The 17,966-nt window shown below is 34.8% G+C and overlaps 1 protein-coding gene across 4 annotated transcripts in view; it reads left to right on the top strand.

Moving 5' to 3' along the window:
- Positions 1 to 17,966, top strand: part of SLAIN2 (SLAIN motif family member 2) — an 80,924-nt gene that overhangs the window by 33,761 nt on the left and 29,197 nt on the right. For 3 of the 4 annotated variants that reach the window (XM_021701574.2, XM_021701573.2, XM_044912993.1), the window contains exons 2-6: positions 1,475 to 1,623; positions 7,533 to 7,697; positions 9,896 to 10,057; positions 13,934 to 14,293; positions 14,734 to 14,871. In XM_021701574.2, coding sequence (XP_021557249.1) covers positions 1,475 to 1,623; positions 7,533 to 7,697; positions 9,896 to 10,057; positions 13,934 to 14,293; positions 14,734 to 14,871 — 974 coding nt within the window. The remainder of the gene's footprint in view (positions 1 to 1,474; positions 1,624 to 7,532; positions 7,698 to 9,895; positions 10,058 to 13,933; positions 14,294 to 14,733; positions 14,872 to 17,966) is intronic. The other variant, XM_021701575.2, reaches the window with a different exon arrangement.

The following is a 17,966-nucleotide window of genomic DNA, read 5'->3' as shown; positions in this document are numbered from 1 at the left end:
CTCTACTATTAGCTATGAAACTTAGTATACATGAATCGTATGGGTAACTTGTGTGAAACCAGTTAGTGTAGGGAAAAGTTATATGTTGAAAGAAAGCTATCAGAAAGTGATTTTATTGATACTCATCTATAGAGGTTTTGTTTGCTAAGTATTTGCTAACCTAGAATATCTGTATATGATAGTTATCACAATTAAAATGGGAATGCTGAGATAGATTTATTATGAAGCATTTGTAATATTTAAGTTGGAAAGAGAGTGAACTCCCTTGGTTTCTTTTCTTTTTGAACTGTTAATAAGTTATTTACTAAATTGAGATTTTATTTCATTTTTGTCCAAATGAACATGGATTTTGACTAGAGAAATGATTATTTAGCCTATTAGTCTTGATTATCTTGATCAGAGCTAAATAGTTGATGTGAGTGACACACCTAAGTTATAAGTAGGGGAGGTGAGAAGAGAGATGGAAAATGTATATATTGTCACTACAAAGTAGTTCATCAATTCTGGTACAATAGAGATGTATTTAAATATTTATGCCAGAACACACTTCATTTTATTGCCCTAACTTGATTAATGTAAAATGTGAAATTACTAACTCCTGGCCTTATTGAGACATTTAACTATGTGGATAAATCAAAGTATACTTTTGTTCACTTCATTAATTCCACTTAAAGTGTCTTAATTTGGGAAGCACTCTGGTTAGAATTCAGTTAACTTCACATTTTTCATATGGCATCATATTTGAAATAAATCAGTATCAATTGAAATAATCTAGACCAATCTGAAGAAAAAACTATGAAGTAGAAAATTTAAGTGTTTCCCTCCCTTGTCTTCTGCTCACCTTTTCTTTTGTATCCTTTCCACAGGAGCTTACAAAATACTGTCCTACTCTTTGCCAAGACTGAAGTAAATTTCATAAATGGATTCGTACTAAGTTATTAAGGATTTAAAGTATTGCTTTTTTCTGATGTATCATAGCTTGAAAAGAGGGCTACAGAGTGTACTGCTTAACTAAAAGGAATTAATTACTAATGGTAAAGTTTTGGGTGGTTTGTGGTACGAAGGGAACCGGGAGGTAGAAAACAAGGTATTTATCTCCTCATTCTGTCTCCTAGACAATACTTAATGATATGGTTATATTAGGGAGTTGGTCAAGTACTAGTGAAAACAGAAGAAACTACTGTAAAGACAGATGTTTGCTCATAGTTTTTGTAATGAGACTAAAAGAGAAAAATAAGACATTTTAGGATTGGACAGTTGGCTTCATTTGGGTTTATTTAAAATTTGAAATTTCGGTTAATTTTGCTCGTTTTAGTGTCATTTTCTTTTTACGCACAAAGTAAAATGTGGATGATTTTAAAGATAATCTATGACACCTACGATGCCCCCCTCCCAGTTTAAGTCTGTCCAAAAGGATCTCTATCTTATGACCTTGTGCTTAATAATGAATGTTACCCTTTTTGTTTTCTTCTAGGCTGTATTCATCACCAAAGAAAAAACTTACACCAATGCAGAAATCAGTTAGTCCATTAGTTTGGTGCAGGCAAGTTTTGGATTACCCAAGTCCTGATGTTGAATGTGCTAAAAAGTCTCTTATCCACAAACTTGATCAAACTATGTCAGGTATGTCTATAATTTTACTTGTAAATGCATCTCTTTTTTTAATCAAAAACCAGATAAATGTTGAGTGGGTATGTTTTTAGGAAGGCAATTCTTTGCTTGGTAGTGTTTTTTGAATCTCATTGTGCATGCCATCATGAGTTTTTGCCATATGCACATAACCCTGTGCTATTACTTAATAGCTTTTTTCCCCCAATCTTTTCATTTTTATTTCACTTCATCCTGAAGAATAATATCCATGGGGGCACGTGGGTGGGTCAGTTGGTTAAGCGTTTGCCTTCGGCTCAGGTCATGGTCCTGGGATGGAGCCCCACATTAGGTTCCTTACTCAGCTGGGAGTCTGCTTCTCCCTCTGACCCTCCCTCCTCATGCATGTGCGCTCTCCCCCTCTCCCTCCTTCTCTCTCTCAAATGAATAAGTAAAATCTTAAAAATATAATATCCATGAAATAATGGGTTTTTGCAGCAGGGTTTTTTTCCCAATGCAAGTTAAAACAAATAACTTTTAAAAAATAGGTTTGGTATCATCTAAAATCATCTCACTACCTTCGGGAAATTCTGATGTGGTAGAAAGGTACAGCCGGAGAACCTAAGAGACCTCATTCTCACTCTAGCACTTAGTTACTGAGTGACTCTCAGCATTATTTAACTTCTGTGAGCTCAGTTTTCTCATAAGAATGATGAACCTTGTACATTTATTTTAAGGACTAGATGATAGTGTTTTTGCAAGAGCCTAGCATGTTTCTCTGGCTCATAGTAGGTACTTAATAAATGTATTCATTTTCTTTCCCTTGTTTTTTGTTTCTAACGTGGCATTTTAGTTCAGATTGCTTTTATGCTCTTTTGTTTAATAGCACTCACAAAGCTGACAAAATGTGTCTGTCACTATTTATGGCATTTAATATAGCATGCCAGTGTGGGTAGAAATGTAGGAAAAATATTATTTACTCTTTCTTGGAATTTCAGTCTCTTAAGAATGTTACTGTTTTTTGGAATACTTACGTAGTGAGGAATTGATGTGTGATTACTAATCCTAAATAGGTTTTCTGTTTTGCCTTGTATTTACTTGACAGCCATGTACTTAAAATCGCTTATTTTGCTTAATTATTAAAACTGTGCTACTATTAGAGTGTAAGCTGAAAATGTTCGGGGGAGGCAAAGGGGAGACTAAACAGTTAAACTGGCATACGATGAAGCATAGTTTGGTAGGCTAGAAGTAGTGGTTATTACATGAAAATAACATAAAAGATGTGATTACAGAGTTTCTGAATCTGTTTTGACACCAAATTGTTACTTTTTCCTCCCATGGAGGATTCTTTTTGAAAAAGCAATCGCTTTTATGTAATTTTAAAAAATGTTTTTTCTCCCATCTAAGTACTAACCAGGCCTGACCATGCTTAGCTTCCAAGACCAGACAAGATCAGTATGTTCAGGTGGTATGGCCATAGACTAAAAATGTTTTTTCTGAATATTAAGTGTTTATAGAATTATATCCTGGAGCTTGACTTAAATTATACTTATAAGAGATGATTAGAAATATGTAGACAAGGTAGTAGACAATTTGAAATAACTGGAAAATTTCTAACTTATTCCAGTTAGGTGATATTAAAGATTTATTTGAGAGAAGAGCATATGTGTGTGTGCATATGCACACATGTGTGAGCGGAGTGAGGAGAGAGAATCTCAAGCAGACTCCCCACTGAGGGTGGAGCCCAGTGCAGGGCTTGATCTCATGACCCTGAGATCATGACCTGAGCCAATATCAAGAGTCGGATGTTTAACTGACTGAGCCACCAGGGTGCCCCTAGATGATATTATTTAGATGTTTATTAAAAACATCTTTAGGAACAATTTTCTAGTATTCTGTCTCATCTTAGAAATACTGTAAGTATATTTTACAGTTAGGAGTTTTCATCATTCAGTACTATATGTTCATAACCTAATATGTGCTATGTATTGTTCTCAGCTCTAAGGATATTGCAATGAATAAAACAGACCAGAGCTTATATTCTAATGGGTGTGGCAGACAGTAGATAAATAAACATTAAAAAAAGGGTTGGCAAGCTTTTTCTATAAATAGCCAGATAGTAAACATCTTAGGCTTTGTGGACTATGAATGGGCATGGCTGTGTTACAGTAAAGCTTTATTTACAAAAAGAAGTGATGGGCTGGATTTGGCTCACAGGCTATAATTTACTAAACCCTGGTTTAAAACATCCTAAGACATAGGAAGTATTAACAATTGGTAATTAGTAAGTTGCACTTAGAAGGAGAAAACCAAAATAGCACCTCAAAAATAGCAATTTGAGGGAGTAGCTTTTTGCTTTATTATATAACAAGGTATTAAAGATAGTGGGAGTGTGTAAGAGAAACTGCTACTCTTGAACTACTAGATGTAATCAAGTACTGGATTTAATGCTGTGCATCCATCAGCACTGTCCATCTCCAGAACTTTTTCATCATCCCATACTAAAATTCTGTATCCATTAAATTTCCCATTTCCCCATCCCCCATCTGCCCACCTTTTAAGTTTAGGGTGACCCAGGTCTCTTTTGTCTGGATTCCCTGTTTTGATTATTTTATCCATTCATATGGTGGCCAGATCCTCTATTCAAATTAATCTTATTCATCATGTATATATTCAGTTAATATTTACTGAGAGCCTGGTATGTATCAGACTTTGGGGAAAGGGTAGAGGATACATGATGAGGAAACACTAACACTGTACCTGAACTCATGGAAGTTTGTCATTTACTAGGGGAAATGTACTAATACAAAATAATTTTTTTAACTGGTGATATGTAATGAAAGAATGGTACCTAGTGCTTTGAGCTTTGAGAAATAGGAATTTTACCTCAGGAAGCAATGTTTGACCTGAGTCCTAAAGATTCAGAAAAATGTGAGTGATTTAAGGGGGAAGGCGGAAGAGGGAGTAACGTATTCCAAGTAGAGAAGACAGCATGTGCAAAGGCTCTGTGGGAGGCCTGTGGGAGCATGTGGGTGGAGTATGGCCCACACTTGAGGACCTGGAACAAGCCAGGGTGGTGGCTGGAGAAGACTAAGGAAGGGAGAGATGTGAGGTATGGCCAGAAAGATATGTAGGAGCCAGACTTTGCAAGGCCTTATAGATGATGTTAAAGGTTTTGGACTTTATTCTAAAAGCAATAGAAAGATATTGGAGGGTTTTATTCAAGGGTGTGGTGTGTATGGGCAGGAAGATGTGATCAGGTTTGCATTTTGGTTAAGGTCTTGCTTAGCGGTAGTATGGAGAGTAGATTGGAAAGGGCCAAAAGTGAATGAATGTAGGATGCTTTTGAGGGGGGGTTGATAATGACAGCTGAGCAGTGTGTGTTGATGGTAGTGAAGATGAAAAGATGTGGAAGGAAAAATGAACGAACCAGATTTGAGGGAGAAGTATCAACAATGATCTAGGTTTCCAGCTTGTGTGACAGGATGAATGTTATTAATCATTCTGAGATAATAAACCCAGGAAGAGAATTCAATGTTAGTGGGAAAATCATGAGTTTGAATTTAGAAATGTTGACTCTGAGGTACACATGCCATACCTATAGGGGAGACATTAAATAGGCAGCACACATGGGACTGAAGTCCAGGAAAACTTAGGACTGGAGATACAAATAATGGGGAGTTTTTGGAATACAGATAATAACTGAATGTCATGGGTATGAATGAGATTTTTTAGGAGAAGGAATATGGTATAGAGTGAGAAGATAAAAGGGCTGAGGACTTGAAATGCTAGGGATTAAACAAATAACCAAGTAGAAGAGAATAAGCTTAAAAGATCAAAGAGTAAAGGGGAAGAAATTAGCACCCCAATTTCTGCTCAGGTTGGTATTTCTGAGATCCTGCCACATACTACATACTAAATATGTTTAAAGTGTGGCATCTTGTCTCATGGTGAATATGGACAAAACCACATTGTCCAACTTAAACTACACCATCCAACTAAACAGAAAAGCTAAACAGAAAACACATGTTCCTTCTCTCTAAAGCACTACTCTGCCCAGTAGGTAAACCAGAAACTTTAGAGTCATCTTATTTTGTTTCCTTTAGTAATCCTTCTAGTTTTTAATACTGATTCTTTTTGTTTCCTTTTTATATTTGTCTCCTCTACTGTGTAGTTCAGTCTAATTAGTCAACATAAAAATGTCCATCAGTTTTCTTCTTCTTTTTTTTTTTTTTAAAGATTTTATTTATTTGACAGAGACACAGCGAGAGAGGGAACACAAGCAGGGGGAGTGGGAGAGGGAGAAGCAGGCTTCCCGCGGAGCAGGGAGCCCCATGCGAGGCTCGATCCCAGGACCCTGGGATCATAACCTGAGCCGAAGGCAGACGCTTAACGACTGAGCCACCCAGGCGCCCCCATCAGTTTTCTTCTTAAACTGTTTGGATCATGTTACTCTTGCTCAAAATTCACGGATGTGAATAAAGTTCATTCTCCTGAGCATAGTTTCCAGGACTTCCATGACCTAGCCCAGCCATGTTTTCCTGTTTTGTCCCTCAGCTACGTGTTTTACCTTTCTATATTACTCACTCTTTCTTCCTGAGTATACTGTGTATTTTCAAGGCACTGCTTTTGTTCCTATCACAAACATGGATGAAAGCACACACTTTGCTCATTTTCAGTGGTCTGTCAAACTGCTGCTCATCCTCTCAAGACTGCTCCAGTGCCTCATTCCAAAAAGCCTTACCTAGTTTCTCTCAATTGTAAGGAATTACTCTTATCTCAAAAGTTCCACAGCTCTTTGCACCTTTATGATAGTACTCATTTAGTTTTGCCCTGAAGTCATTGTTTTTTTTCTGCCTGCACTACTTGGTTGTAAGCCTCTTGAAAAATAGTGGCATGTCACATTTGTCTATTCGTTCTACATATTGCTTTCCCAATGGTCTGAAATACTGAATAAGCTATGGATTTTAGAATAAAGAAATACTATTTTAAGTATTAATTTTTCATGTATATAATTGCACTCAATATCTTAGTTCTACTTTTATACTGTTTCTATAATTTTATACACATAGCATAAATTTTTCTTTCCTCTTTTGGCAGAAGTATTCCCCTTGGGTCAGAAAACTGGAGTTCGGGGGGGAGGCTTTTTTCTTTTTAAAAAGAGAATTCTCACACGTTTGGCCTTAATCTGGCCTAAGTAGTCAATATTGCTTTATTTTTTTCAAAAATCCAAACTTTGGAAAGACTGTTTTTATTTTTATCTATTTTTTAAATTTTTTGAAAGATTTTTATTTGTCAGAGAGAGAGGGAGGGAGCACAAGCAGGGAGAGCAGGAGAGGGAGAAGCAGGGAGAGCAGGAGAGGGAGAAGCAGGCTCCCCACTGAGCAAGGAGTCCAACGTGGGACTCTATCCCAGGACTCTGGGATCATGACCTGAGCCAAAGGCAGACACTTAAACCAATTGAGCCACCCAGGCGCCCCTGGAAAGACTGTTTTTAAATCTCATTTTATAGGGTTTTTTTTTTCCTTTTTCTTTGCAATACGTGTTTGTTATAGAAAAATGAGAAAACACAAATATACCTTTTCATTCATTTTATTTTTTAAGGCTTTTCAGGGTTGATACAGTTGGAACAAACTTTCCAACAAGATAGAAGTAAATTAATTTAATGGTTAATAATTTGTTGAGAAGATATTCTTCTTGTGATATTATTTATGTTGTTTGGTGTGGCTACTCTTTTATTTGCATAGCACAATTGAAGATAATGGAAATATATTGTTGGAGTTCTTAATATGTATTATATGTATTTTCTCCTGCTACTGTAAGAATATTTCTGTATTTAAATTGAGATAATGACTTAATGAATTTCCCAATAAGAAAAACTTTTAAGTAAAATGTGAACTTTTCTCAGTTATTAAATTTGATTTCTCCCCTTCTCATTAACACAGCTCTCAAGAGGCAGAATTTATATAATAATCCTTTCAACTCCATGAGTTACGCAAGCCCTTACAGTCCGAATGCAAGTAGCCCATACAGCAGCGGTTTCAATTCTCCATCCTCAACCCCAGTGCGACCTCCTATAGTCAAACAGCTAATACTTCCTGGAAATTCAGGTAAGGAGAAAATGAAATGGAATAATTAAGGAATTTACTGCCCTACCTCAAAAAAATATGTAATCATCAGTTGTTCAAGTTCTTTTATTCATGAAACTTTTAAGTGGTTGGAGAAAGTATCAGTGAGGAGCACCAGGTGCCATTCTAGGCACCAGGGATACAGATAAACCAGGTTACCTCCATAAAGTTTTCTTAAGCATATACTTAAAAGTTTGTATATATTACTTGATTAGATTAACAAGCTTTTGATTCTTTTAACCAATAGATGCTTGCTGAATAGCTTGATTGGGTTGTACAAGCTAAAAATAAGAGTTCTTTTTTTAAAATAGCATTTTCCTTTTATTTATTTTTTTTAAGGATTTTATTTATTTGTCAGAGAGAGAGAGAGCACACGAGCAGGGGGAAGGGGTAGAGGCAGGGGGAGAAGCAGGCTCCCCACTGAGCAAGGAGCCTGATGCGGGCCTCTGTCCCAAGACCCTGGAATCATGACCTGAACTGAAGACAGCCACTTAACCAACTGAGCCACCTAGGCATCCCTAAAAATAAGAGCTCTTATTTTCACTTATTTTGTTAAACAATTTAAGCTTTATTTAATAAGCTTTGATATTGCACTTAACTAATAATATAAGGCCATATGTGAATGTGCCGACAGAGTGGAGCCCTAAATGATAGGGGAGGGATAGACTGCTGTAACTCAGAGAAAGAATGTTTATTGTGGTTCTGACTGAGATGTTACTCTGTAACTTACTGTTCTTCAGAATTCACTCACTGGTTAACTCTTACTGCTGCTATCTTTATGGCTCATTATTATACCTTCCTTAAAAATTAAGGTTATTGTTAACCACCTCAAATTTTGACCTGTGTATTCCCTAGTCTAATGATTTTTTTGACCCTGCTGTTTGCTTTGTACATAAGTTGTTACTCGCTATTTATTTCACCCATGACTGTATACCAAAAAATATTTGTTTAATATAAAGCATTTTATTTGGGCACTATTTGAGCCTGACCTTGTATTACTTTTGCTATCATATGTACTGTGTTCTTCTTGATAATATAAACATTAACTATTTTGCTTTTCTTATATTCCTTTCATGTTGGAGCTAACTTTTCTCTTTTCAAGTTTTTATTTAAATTCTAGTTAGTTAACATATATGGTAAAGTTGGTTTCAGGTGTAGAATTTAGGGATTCATCAGTTACATATAACACTCAGTGAAAGTTGACTTTTATGGTAAAGAATTCTGGGAAACAAGCATTTCAGATAAATCTGTATTAGAAACATTAGTGACAGTGTTGGGATTTTATGCTTCACCAGAAGTTGATCTGATGAAAGCATTTCCTTAGAAATAAGTTAGACTCTTGGTTATGTATATCCTTTATTCCTCTGACCTGTCTTCTATCCCCCTTTTTGTTTTGAGTGATTAAATGCTTTCTTTTAATCTAGTTATTTTCTTTACTCCATCTTTGTGCTTCACTGCTAAACTTCAGAGGACTCTTTGGATCCCCATTACTAGTTTGACAAAGGAATTTTGTAAACATGGCATAATGTAGGAAAAATGAGCCTATGTTCTTTTTTTGGTTTGTTCCTAAATCTCTAAAGAATCTTGATTTTCCTCAAATTATAGTTTTCTTGCTTAGGAAAAGTAGATGCTTTTATTCAGGGAAAAAGATAATGACTAAATTGCTAATGACCGAATTTGAGAGGAGAAAACCCATCATAAATTCATCTGTTTATGAGCAGTTTAACTGGCTATCTTATAAAAGCTGGAATCTTCTAACATGTATTGGACACCACCTACTTGCCAAGCGCTGTGGTAAAAGCTTAATTGTTTCATAAGAGGATAGATAATTTATAGTTAAAATGAAAATGTTTTTATGTCATAACATATGAAGGAGTCCCTAGAGTCTTCTTTATTCTTTTTTTTTCCTAAGATTTTTTTAAGTAATCTCTTCACCCAACATGGGGCTCAAATTTACAGCTCTGAGATCAAGAGTCACACATTTCACCGCTCAGCCAGCCAGGCACCCCATTCCTCTTTATTCTTAATAAGGTCAATTTTTAATTTCAATATTTGGGAATTTTTTAAACACAGAAGGCAGAATAATGGTGAACTGAAGCAAAGATTTAGTATCAATTAGAACAGATGTTTATTCAGTTTTTGTTTCACCAAAGTTCAAATCTTTTTTTTTTTTTTTTAAGGTAATTTGAAAAGTTCATCAGACAGAAATCCTCCACTCAGCCCTCAGTCCTCTATAGACAGTGAGTTAAGTGCTTCAGAATTAGATGAAGATTCAATTGGATCCAATTATAAGCTAAATGATGTAACTGATGTACAGATTCTAGCTCGGATGCAGGAAGAAAGTAAGTATTTTAATTGTTAAAGTTGAGGTCTAGTTGAGGTATAATTTTGTTGGGGTTATTAAATAGGTCTTAAGATGTTGTGGAATAGTAATAGAAATGTTAAAATTTCAGAGGCTTATTCAATATATAGACTTGCTTGTTCATTAACTTATTTTCAGAGTTCATTTTACATAGAAAAGTTGTGTGAGGAGCAAAGAAAGGCAGGTAATACTCTACTTCAATGACTGGTAACCATACCCTGCATGTTACTTTGCACAGGAACTCTCTAGAGTAGTTACTACTCTATTACTTTGTGTTTTCTTATTCTAGACCATTGTTTCTCAACCTTTTTCCATTATTAGCCCCCCCAAAGGACCTTTTCAGACATTTTTTTTCCTTTTTTGCCTACCATCTCCCACCATGACATTTTTTTTTTTTTTTAAAGATTTTATTTATTTATTTGACAGAGACACAGCGAGAGAGAGAGCACAAGCAGTGGAAGTGGGAGAGGGAGAAGCAGGCTTCCTGCCGAGCAGGGAGCCCAATGCGGGGCTCGATCCCAGGACCCTGGGATCATGACCTGAGCCGAAGGCAGACGCTTAACGACTGAGCCACCCAGGCGCCCCTCACCATGACATTTTAATATCACAGATATGCCCTGCATCTCTTTATGTACAATGAAGACCACAAATTATTATGATATCTAAGATTTTTTCATACCCCAAGAACCAGTTATCCCCCCTTCGGGGATATATCACCACTCTCAGAATATATGGTATAGACTACAAAAAAAAGACCTTTATGAGAAAATTGGAATTAGGACATTAAATGAGGTAAAGCATATGATACTGCTTTGGTTCAGAGTGGTCCTTGCAACTTTTTAGGTCACAGATACCTTTGAGAATCTAATAAAAATTATATCCCTTGCCATCCCCAAAATGCACATATGCACAAAATTTTTCATACTATTTTAAGGGATCATAGATGCCCTGGCTCTCATTATAAGATGGTGGTGAGAGTATTATTATTGCCTATACATTTCTTTCTTTCTTTTTTTTTAAAGTTGTCAGAGAGAGAGAGCACAAGCGGGGGAGCAGCAGGCAAAGCAGGCAGAGGGAGAAGCAGGCTCCCGGCCGAGATGCGGGGCTCGATCCCAGAACCCTGGGATCATGACCCGAGCCAAAGGCGAACGCTTAACTGACTGAGCCACCCAGGCATCCATATACATTTCTTTTTAACGCAAATGACAATTCATTCTTATTTATATAGTTGCACTTTTCACATTTGTGTATAAAATATTTGAAAAAATATTTCAGCACACAAAATGTGAGTATATAAAGATGAAGAATGAAAAGAGTAAGTGAAAATAATCAGGCTAAAAAAATCAGTGTCATTCTCAGGAGGTCATAAAAAGATTCTCAACCTGAAGAAACAGGAAAACTTGAACATGTGAAGTACCCTCACCTAATTATAATGATAATAGTACATATTTTTAAGAGGCTTTTAGAAAGGACGGGATTGTTTTATATATTTAGTAAAGTATTATGGTTTGCCTATATACATTTTATCGTAAGATACCACAAGCTTAACTGTGAAGTAAGCAGTCTCTAAAGTGACCCCCTTAACCTTTACAATGAAAAGATTCTTGAAGCGCACATTTCAGAGTGTTGAAGTTGGCTGAGGGTAATGGAGCATTGCTATAATTTAGTTGAAATACTTTCTGCTTTAGGCCCTTTTATATAAATATGGAGTTTTATTAAGCTATAACATTTATTAAGAAACTGCAGAATGTTATTCTGCTGATTCATTTCCCATTTTTACACAACTTCCCATAGAAAAATAGAAAGATTTGGTGCTTGCTTTATCTTAAGCCCTAGAAACTAATAATATGGTACCCTTTTCTTCTGTAATTATGTATAACTCCTCATTGAGACTGTGGTATTGTCAGCTAGTGAGGGACTAGTTTTTGTCAGGGATGTGAAAGAATAAAGAATGCTTCCTCACTATAACTTAGAGTTAATTCTCTCATTTCTTCTTTGAACTCTGACTTTTTAGACCCCAGGATTTTGTTAGAAACGCAACCAGCTATTTGCTGTCACTTTCATACTTTGTTTTGGTAACAAGTAAAAGAAATTTTAGCTTTACTTTATTTTTTTAAAAGATTTTATTTTTGTTTATTAGAGAGAGAGAGAGAGAGAGAGACCGCAAGCAGGGGGAGGGGCAGAGGGAGAGAGAGAAGCAGGCTCCCCACTGAGTGGGGAGCCCGATGGAGGGCTCAATCCCAGGACCCTGGGATCATGACCTGAGCCGAAGGCAGACGCTTAACCAACTGAGCCACTCAGGCTCCCCTTAGCTTTACTTTAATCATTCTTTTTAAGCCATCCACATGCACAAATATTTCTTTTTCTAGTGAATAAAAAAAAAAAATGCTAAAAGTATGTCTGATACCTCCTTCAAAATGCCTGTTTTTTTTTTTTTTAAGTGAATGATATTTGTTCTAAAGTATCATTTCTTCAGTTTCTTTGGGTTTTTTTGTTTTTTAACAGAAATGTAGAATTACAGATTTTGGCTGTTGCCTGGTTAAGCCCCTTATTTTTAATATGAAAAACAGACAATCCTATAGAGATTGTTGCTTCCTTAGGATCCCTCTAGTACTGGAGGGCCTGCTTTTGGGATCGGTGTTTTTCTTTGTAAAACAGTCCGCTGTCTTTTGTTAGGTGACTTTAATGCCTTGTTTGCTGGAAGGAGACACTATGTAACTTGTCAGTTACTAGTGAAACTTGTAACTTGACTGAAGGACCAGATAGGCCCGAGGAATCTGTAGTTTTATAGATACCCTAGTGTGATTCTCACCCACTACTTTGGGTACCATATCGATAGCACTCTCTGTGTATGAGTACCCATCTTAAAAGTTTGAATACTACTCTATAATAGTAGAGCTTTTTTTTTTTTAAACATTTTATTTATTTATTTGACAGAGATCCAGTGAGAGAGGGAACACAAGCAGGGGGAGCGGGAGAGGGAGAAGCGGGCTTCCCGTGGAGCAGGGAGCCTGATGCGGGGCTCGATCCCAGGACCCTTCGACCATGACCTGAGCCAAAGGCAGATGCTTAGCGACTAAGACACCCAGGCGCCCAGTAATAGAGATCTTTTGAACTAGATTGTCCATAGTTAGCAGGACTTGCTCAAAATATTAGCTAAATTCTGTACTTTTCTTGAGTATTAATTTTTTCTTCACTGAATATATATCATTTGTTTTTGTTTTTGTTCCAGAAGTTTTTATACTGTTTGAAGGGCCTAAGGTTCCTTGGGTGTTTCTGAAGGTGTCAAGATACATACGGGACTCCTTTGAAACTTAGAATTTAAACTTGTTTTACTGAAGTGTCTTGGATGAAGCAACTGAAATTCATTCATGCCCAAATATTGAATTCCTGAGGGTAGGATAGAAGTTTCCTTCATTGATAACATCAGTTTGAAGAAATTAGTATTCAGGGAGTTTATTTATCCACTGGTGTATTCTTTTCGTTGGTTGCACAGTAATTGTTTTCCCTCAATATTTCTTAAATGTTGATCTCAAATTTCGATTATTGTCTTTAGGAGTAGAAATATTTTTAAGTTTATGGTTTCTCCCTCTACTATAGATTTCAGATTCAAGAAGAAAATGTTGGATTGGGCAAAAGTTTATAGAATTTCATTCAGTTTAAAAATAATCTTTTAAATGTTTTAGGCATCATTATATGGGATGATATCTAAGATGATTCAAGTGGAAAGGGAATTTTCCTTTATACTTTATACCCTGTTTGAATTTCTCAATGATACTCTTTTGTTTTTAAACTTCAAAAATATTTAAATGTTTAAAATACCTAAAGAATGAAATAACGCATTCATTATTGTCAGGTCTCCGTCAGGAGTATGCAGCCACCACATCTCGGCGCAGTTCTGGTTCATCTTGCAATTCTACAAGAAGGGGTACTTTTAGTGATCAGGAACTTGATGCGCAAAGTTTAGATGATGAAGATGACAATATGCATCATGCAGTATACCCTGCTGTTAACAGGTTTTCACCATCACCACGCAATTCACCTCGACCATCACCTAAGCAGTCACCCAGAAATTCACCTCGTTCACGATCTCCTGCTCGGGGAATAGAATATAGTAGAGTGTCCCCACAGCCTATGATTAGCCGCTTACAACAACCTCGCCTTTCACTTCAAGGTCATCCCACAGATTTACAGACAAGCAGTGTCAAAAATGAAGGTAATTAGAATGTTTCTGGAAAAACAATTGTCCTTCATATTTCAATATGAAAGTAACACAATTCTTACCAAGGTTTTGTATTTCAGATAAGTAGATCAAGAATTTGGTCAGTTTACTATTTTATTACTAGTGAATCCATACACAAATAAAGGAGAAAGTGAATTATACTTGATTATGTTAGTGTTGCTTTGTCCTCATGAAGTGATCTGTATGTAGGTTTTGATTTAATTAATTTATAATTCATTTAAAGATTCTCTTCTACCCATTTATAGAACCTGGGTTGAGTTATTTATTTTTATAAGACATGTACTTCCTGTTAACTCTTCTAAAATATGCTGAATGCTTAAATAATTTGATTTGTGAATGCCAATTAATATTTTAACTCTTTCTTCAACTAAAAGAATGGTTTGATTTTTTTTTTCATTAAATTCTGTTGTTAGAAAAACTGAGACGCAGTCTTCCAAACCTGTCCCGAACATCTAGTACACAAGTTGACTCAGTGAAAAGCAGCAGAAGTGACTCAAATTTTCAAGTGCCAAATGGAGGAATACCTCGCATGCAACCTCAGGCTTCAGCCAGTAAGTATCGTTTATGTATCAGTTATTTAAAGGAAAGTGAAAATTATAGGTAGTAATTTTGTGCTGAATAGCTGTATTAAACCATATCTGTAGTAAAATGCAGTGATTATTCGTTGCTATAATAGCTATATTAAAATTCAAATCTTGTTCCTATAAGATATAAAATTTAAATTTTGTTCCATTTGTGTCAGTACTTATATCTGTATGAAACTTTGGTCTCTCCAGAATTTTAAAATAAGCAAAGTCTACTGGCTAAATATATATGTATGCTCTTAAAAATATACATATATATGTATGTATATATTCCTTAAAAACCTATACCTTATGTATCTGTATATACATACCTTATGTATACATAGATATAGAGATATATTCCTTAAAAACCTACACATTAAAAATAACAAGATTTTTGTGGGAGATAGTCCTGGAACAGACAACTTAAAACCCAAGCAGCTTTCTTACTAGAACATTCATAAAAAGCAATAATGATCCTGCAAAAAATACTAGCATAATCAAAAACATGTTAAATTTTCAATGACTTAAATAAATACTCCAGCAAATATAGAACTTCACTAAAAAAAAAAGTTGAAGGTAATTTGATGGAAAGGAAGAGCTGAGTCTGTTGAATGAAGGAGACATATGCAACAGAAACAAAGATGAGAAAGAATCATGAGGAAGGAACTTCTAAGACAGAGTAGCCAAACTGAGCCAAGAAGTGATATGGAAATAGATGGATACTCTGTACTTTAGTGTAAAAGATGATTAAAAAAGAATTGAACACTTTCCAAAGAATATTATTAACTACAGTAGATAAGAGCATGTAATCAAACCAGTTTTAAACAAACTATCACAGTTATTCCTATAATTTTAGAAATGCTCTGTATGCATGTCTTGTATCCAACAGCTCACATCAGTCTTGTGGTCTGATTGACTCAGTTCCTTTGTAGCATATTATGTTACTGGTTGAAGTGGTGGCTGTGATGTGTTCCTTCATTTCCTCAAGGCTATGAAGAAGTCACACAGACATGAGGTTATTGATTATTTATATAACTTGCTTATTGAATAATACAACTTTGAAAGCATTTGATTATTTTTTAATTCCCTTACACTCTTCCTTGGCTCTCTTGTGTTTAGCTGACTTTGTGTATTTTGTGTGAAGCTGCTGTTACTTGGTGACTCAAAAATAAACCGGCCCAGGAAAAAATACATTTGAACCCAAATGATTTTTGTGATAACACTGATATATTTTCCTTATTTTCTAGTTGTATATGATATTATTTATATTACAGAAACTCGCATTTTGCTGTACCATACATACATAATCCTGTTTAATCCTCAGAAAAATTCTAGGAAGTAGGTACAGTTATTAACACATTTTGCAAATTAAGAAATAGGAGCTTTGAATGGTTGAATAACTTATCTTTGATCATATAGCTTATAGGTGGCAAGTTAGGATTCACACCCATGTTGATTGTGCTCAAGAATCCAAGTCCACCTAGAGAGATTTGTCACATTTATGGTTTAGAACTAAGATTTAAAAATAATCCAGAAATATTATTTTTTTCCTAAGATGAACCATAAAATTTAAAGCACTGTGGAAAATTATTACATAGAGATTTGTGTACTTCATTTATTCAGCTGGATGTGTGCACATGTTTTTGAACCAAATTAAATTTTAAACTTAGTATTCCAGGTCTTACAGACTATGTGAGTAATAAGTAAGAGTGCCATTATGATACTCATATGGTGTACTCATAAATGGTATAGAAAATAGGGAATCACAAAACTTTAAAAAGTTACAATTTGAACTCTTAAGTTCTATCAAAATGATAAATGATAACTTTTGTGCCTTTAAGTCTGCAAGTTAAGTTAATTTGTCCCTTGAGGACAATATGTTTCTGGTTTTTTTTCTTCCCTTGGTATATTTGCCTGAAACAAAAAGCAATGCACAATGCTAATAACAACAGGAAAGAAAATTTTATATCATTAAGAAGATTAAGCAATAAAAATCATGCATATTATAAGGTACACTTTTATAGCCTATGCACAGATAATCCAAAACATCATTTGTATTTGTGCTTTTATGCTTAGTTTGAATTGTTAAGTTCGGAATTTCTCAAAACTTTACATGATTATATCTCCAGAGACAGCTTCCCTGCTCTTTGTTACAACTAGCTATATCTATATTCTCTTTACTTTTATTCAGTAAATTCTCAGTACCAACTCTTTACTCAGGGTTGTTCTCTCATGCCCTCATGTATGTTCTTTGTTTGAACTATTTTAGCACACCTCAAAGCTGTATGGAAATAAAAAAATTCTTCACAAAAATAGAAGAAAATAGAAAAGGTTGAGAACCTAGAATAAAAATGTTAATAGAAAAATATACTGACCATGTCTTAAACTTTGTGATAATTACTTGCCTTCCCCAGTGGTAGAATTACCATTGTAATTACCTGCTGATTCCCTAGATTTTTTTTCTGTAGGTGAATTATTTTTTCTTTTTACCTATAAATTGATAATTAAAGAAAATATATAGGGAAAAATAATGAGATTCTGAACACTAATTTACTTTTAAGTAGAAAATATGCATGTAGTTTCATAGTGGTGTATTTCAATACTTGTACAGGTACAAGCAAAAGACAAAGCAAGGTACCATCCTTTTTTTTTTTAATTGCATATAGTTGTTTATTTTTATACTTGAAGCTATAATGAAGCTTATTTACAATTAAAATGCCACGCTTATTTTAGTGTAGAATCACATTAGTCACAAAAATATTTTTGGAAAATAGTAAATCCAGAATTTTATCAAATTTAAAACTTGTTTATTTTATAAAAATATTTTAAAGCCTTCTGTTTAAAATTAACATTTTGTAACATATTATCTATTTTTCTTAATTTTACATATATCTTTGAATAGAAATGTATGTATGTGTTCTTTTAATTACTGTGTGTATATATACTGTTTTCATAATAGCCTTTTTATTTTGATATAGAATTATTTATAAATGTTATAATAGCAAGTCTTACACATTTTATACACGAATTAGTATTTTTTATTTTTTGTATAAACCGGTTAGTATAATAGATGTTGCATT

The sequence above is a fragment of the Neomonachus schauinslandi genome, chromosome 2 (genome assembly GCF_002201575.2).
Source record: "Neomonachus schauinslandi chromosome 2, ASM220157v2, whole genome shotgun sequence".
Taxonomy (NCBI): domain Eukaryota; kingdom Metazoa; phylum Chordata; class Mammalia; order Carnivora; family Phocidae; genus Neomonachus; species Neomonachus schauinslandi.
The sequence above is the reverse complement of the archived record's forward strand: the minus strand, read 5'-3'. Positions and strand labels throughout refer to the sequence as shown.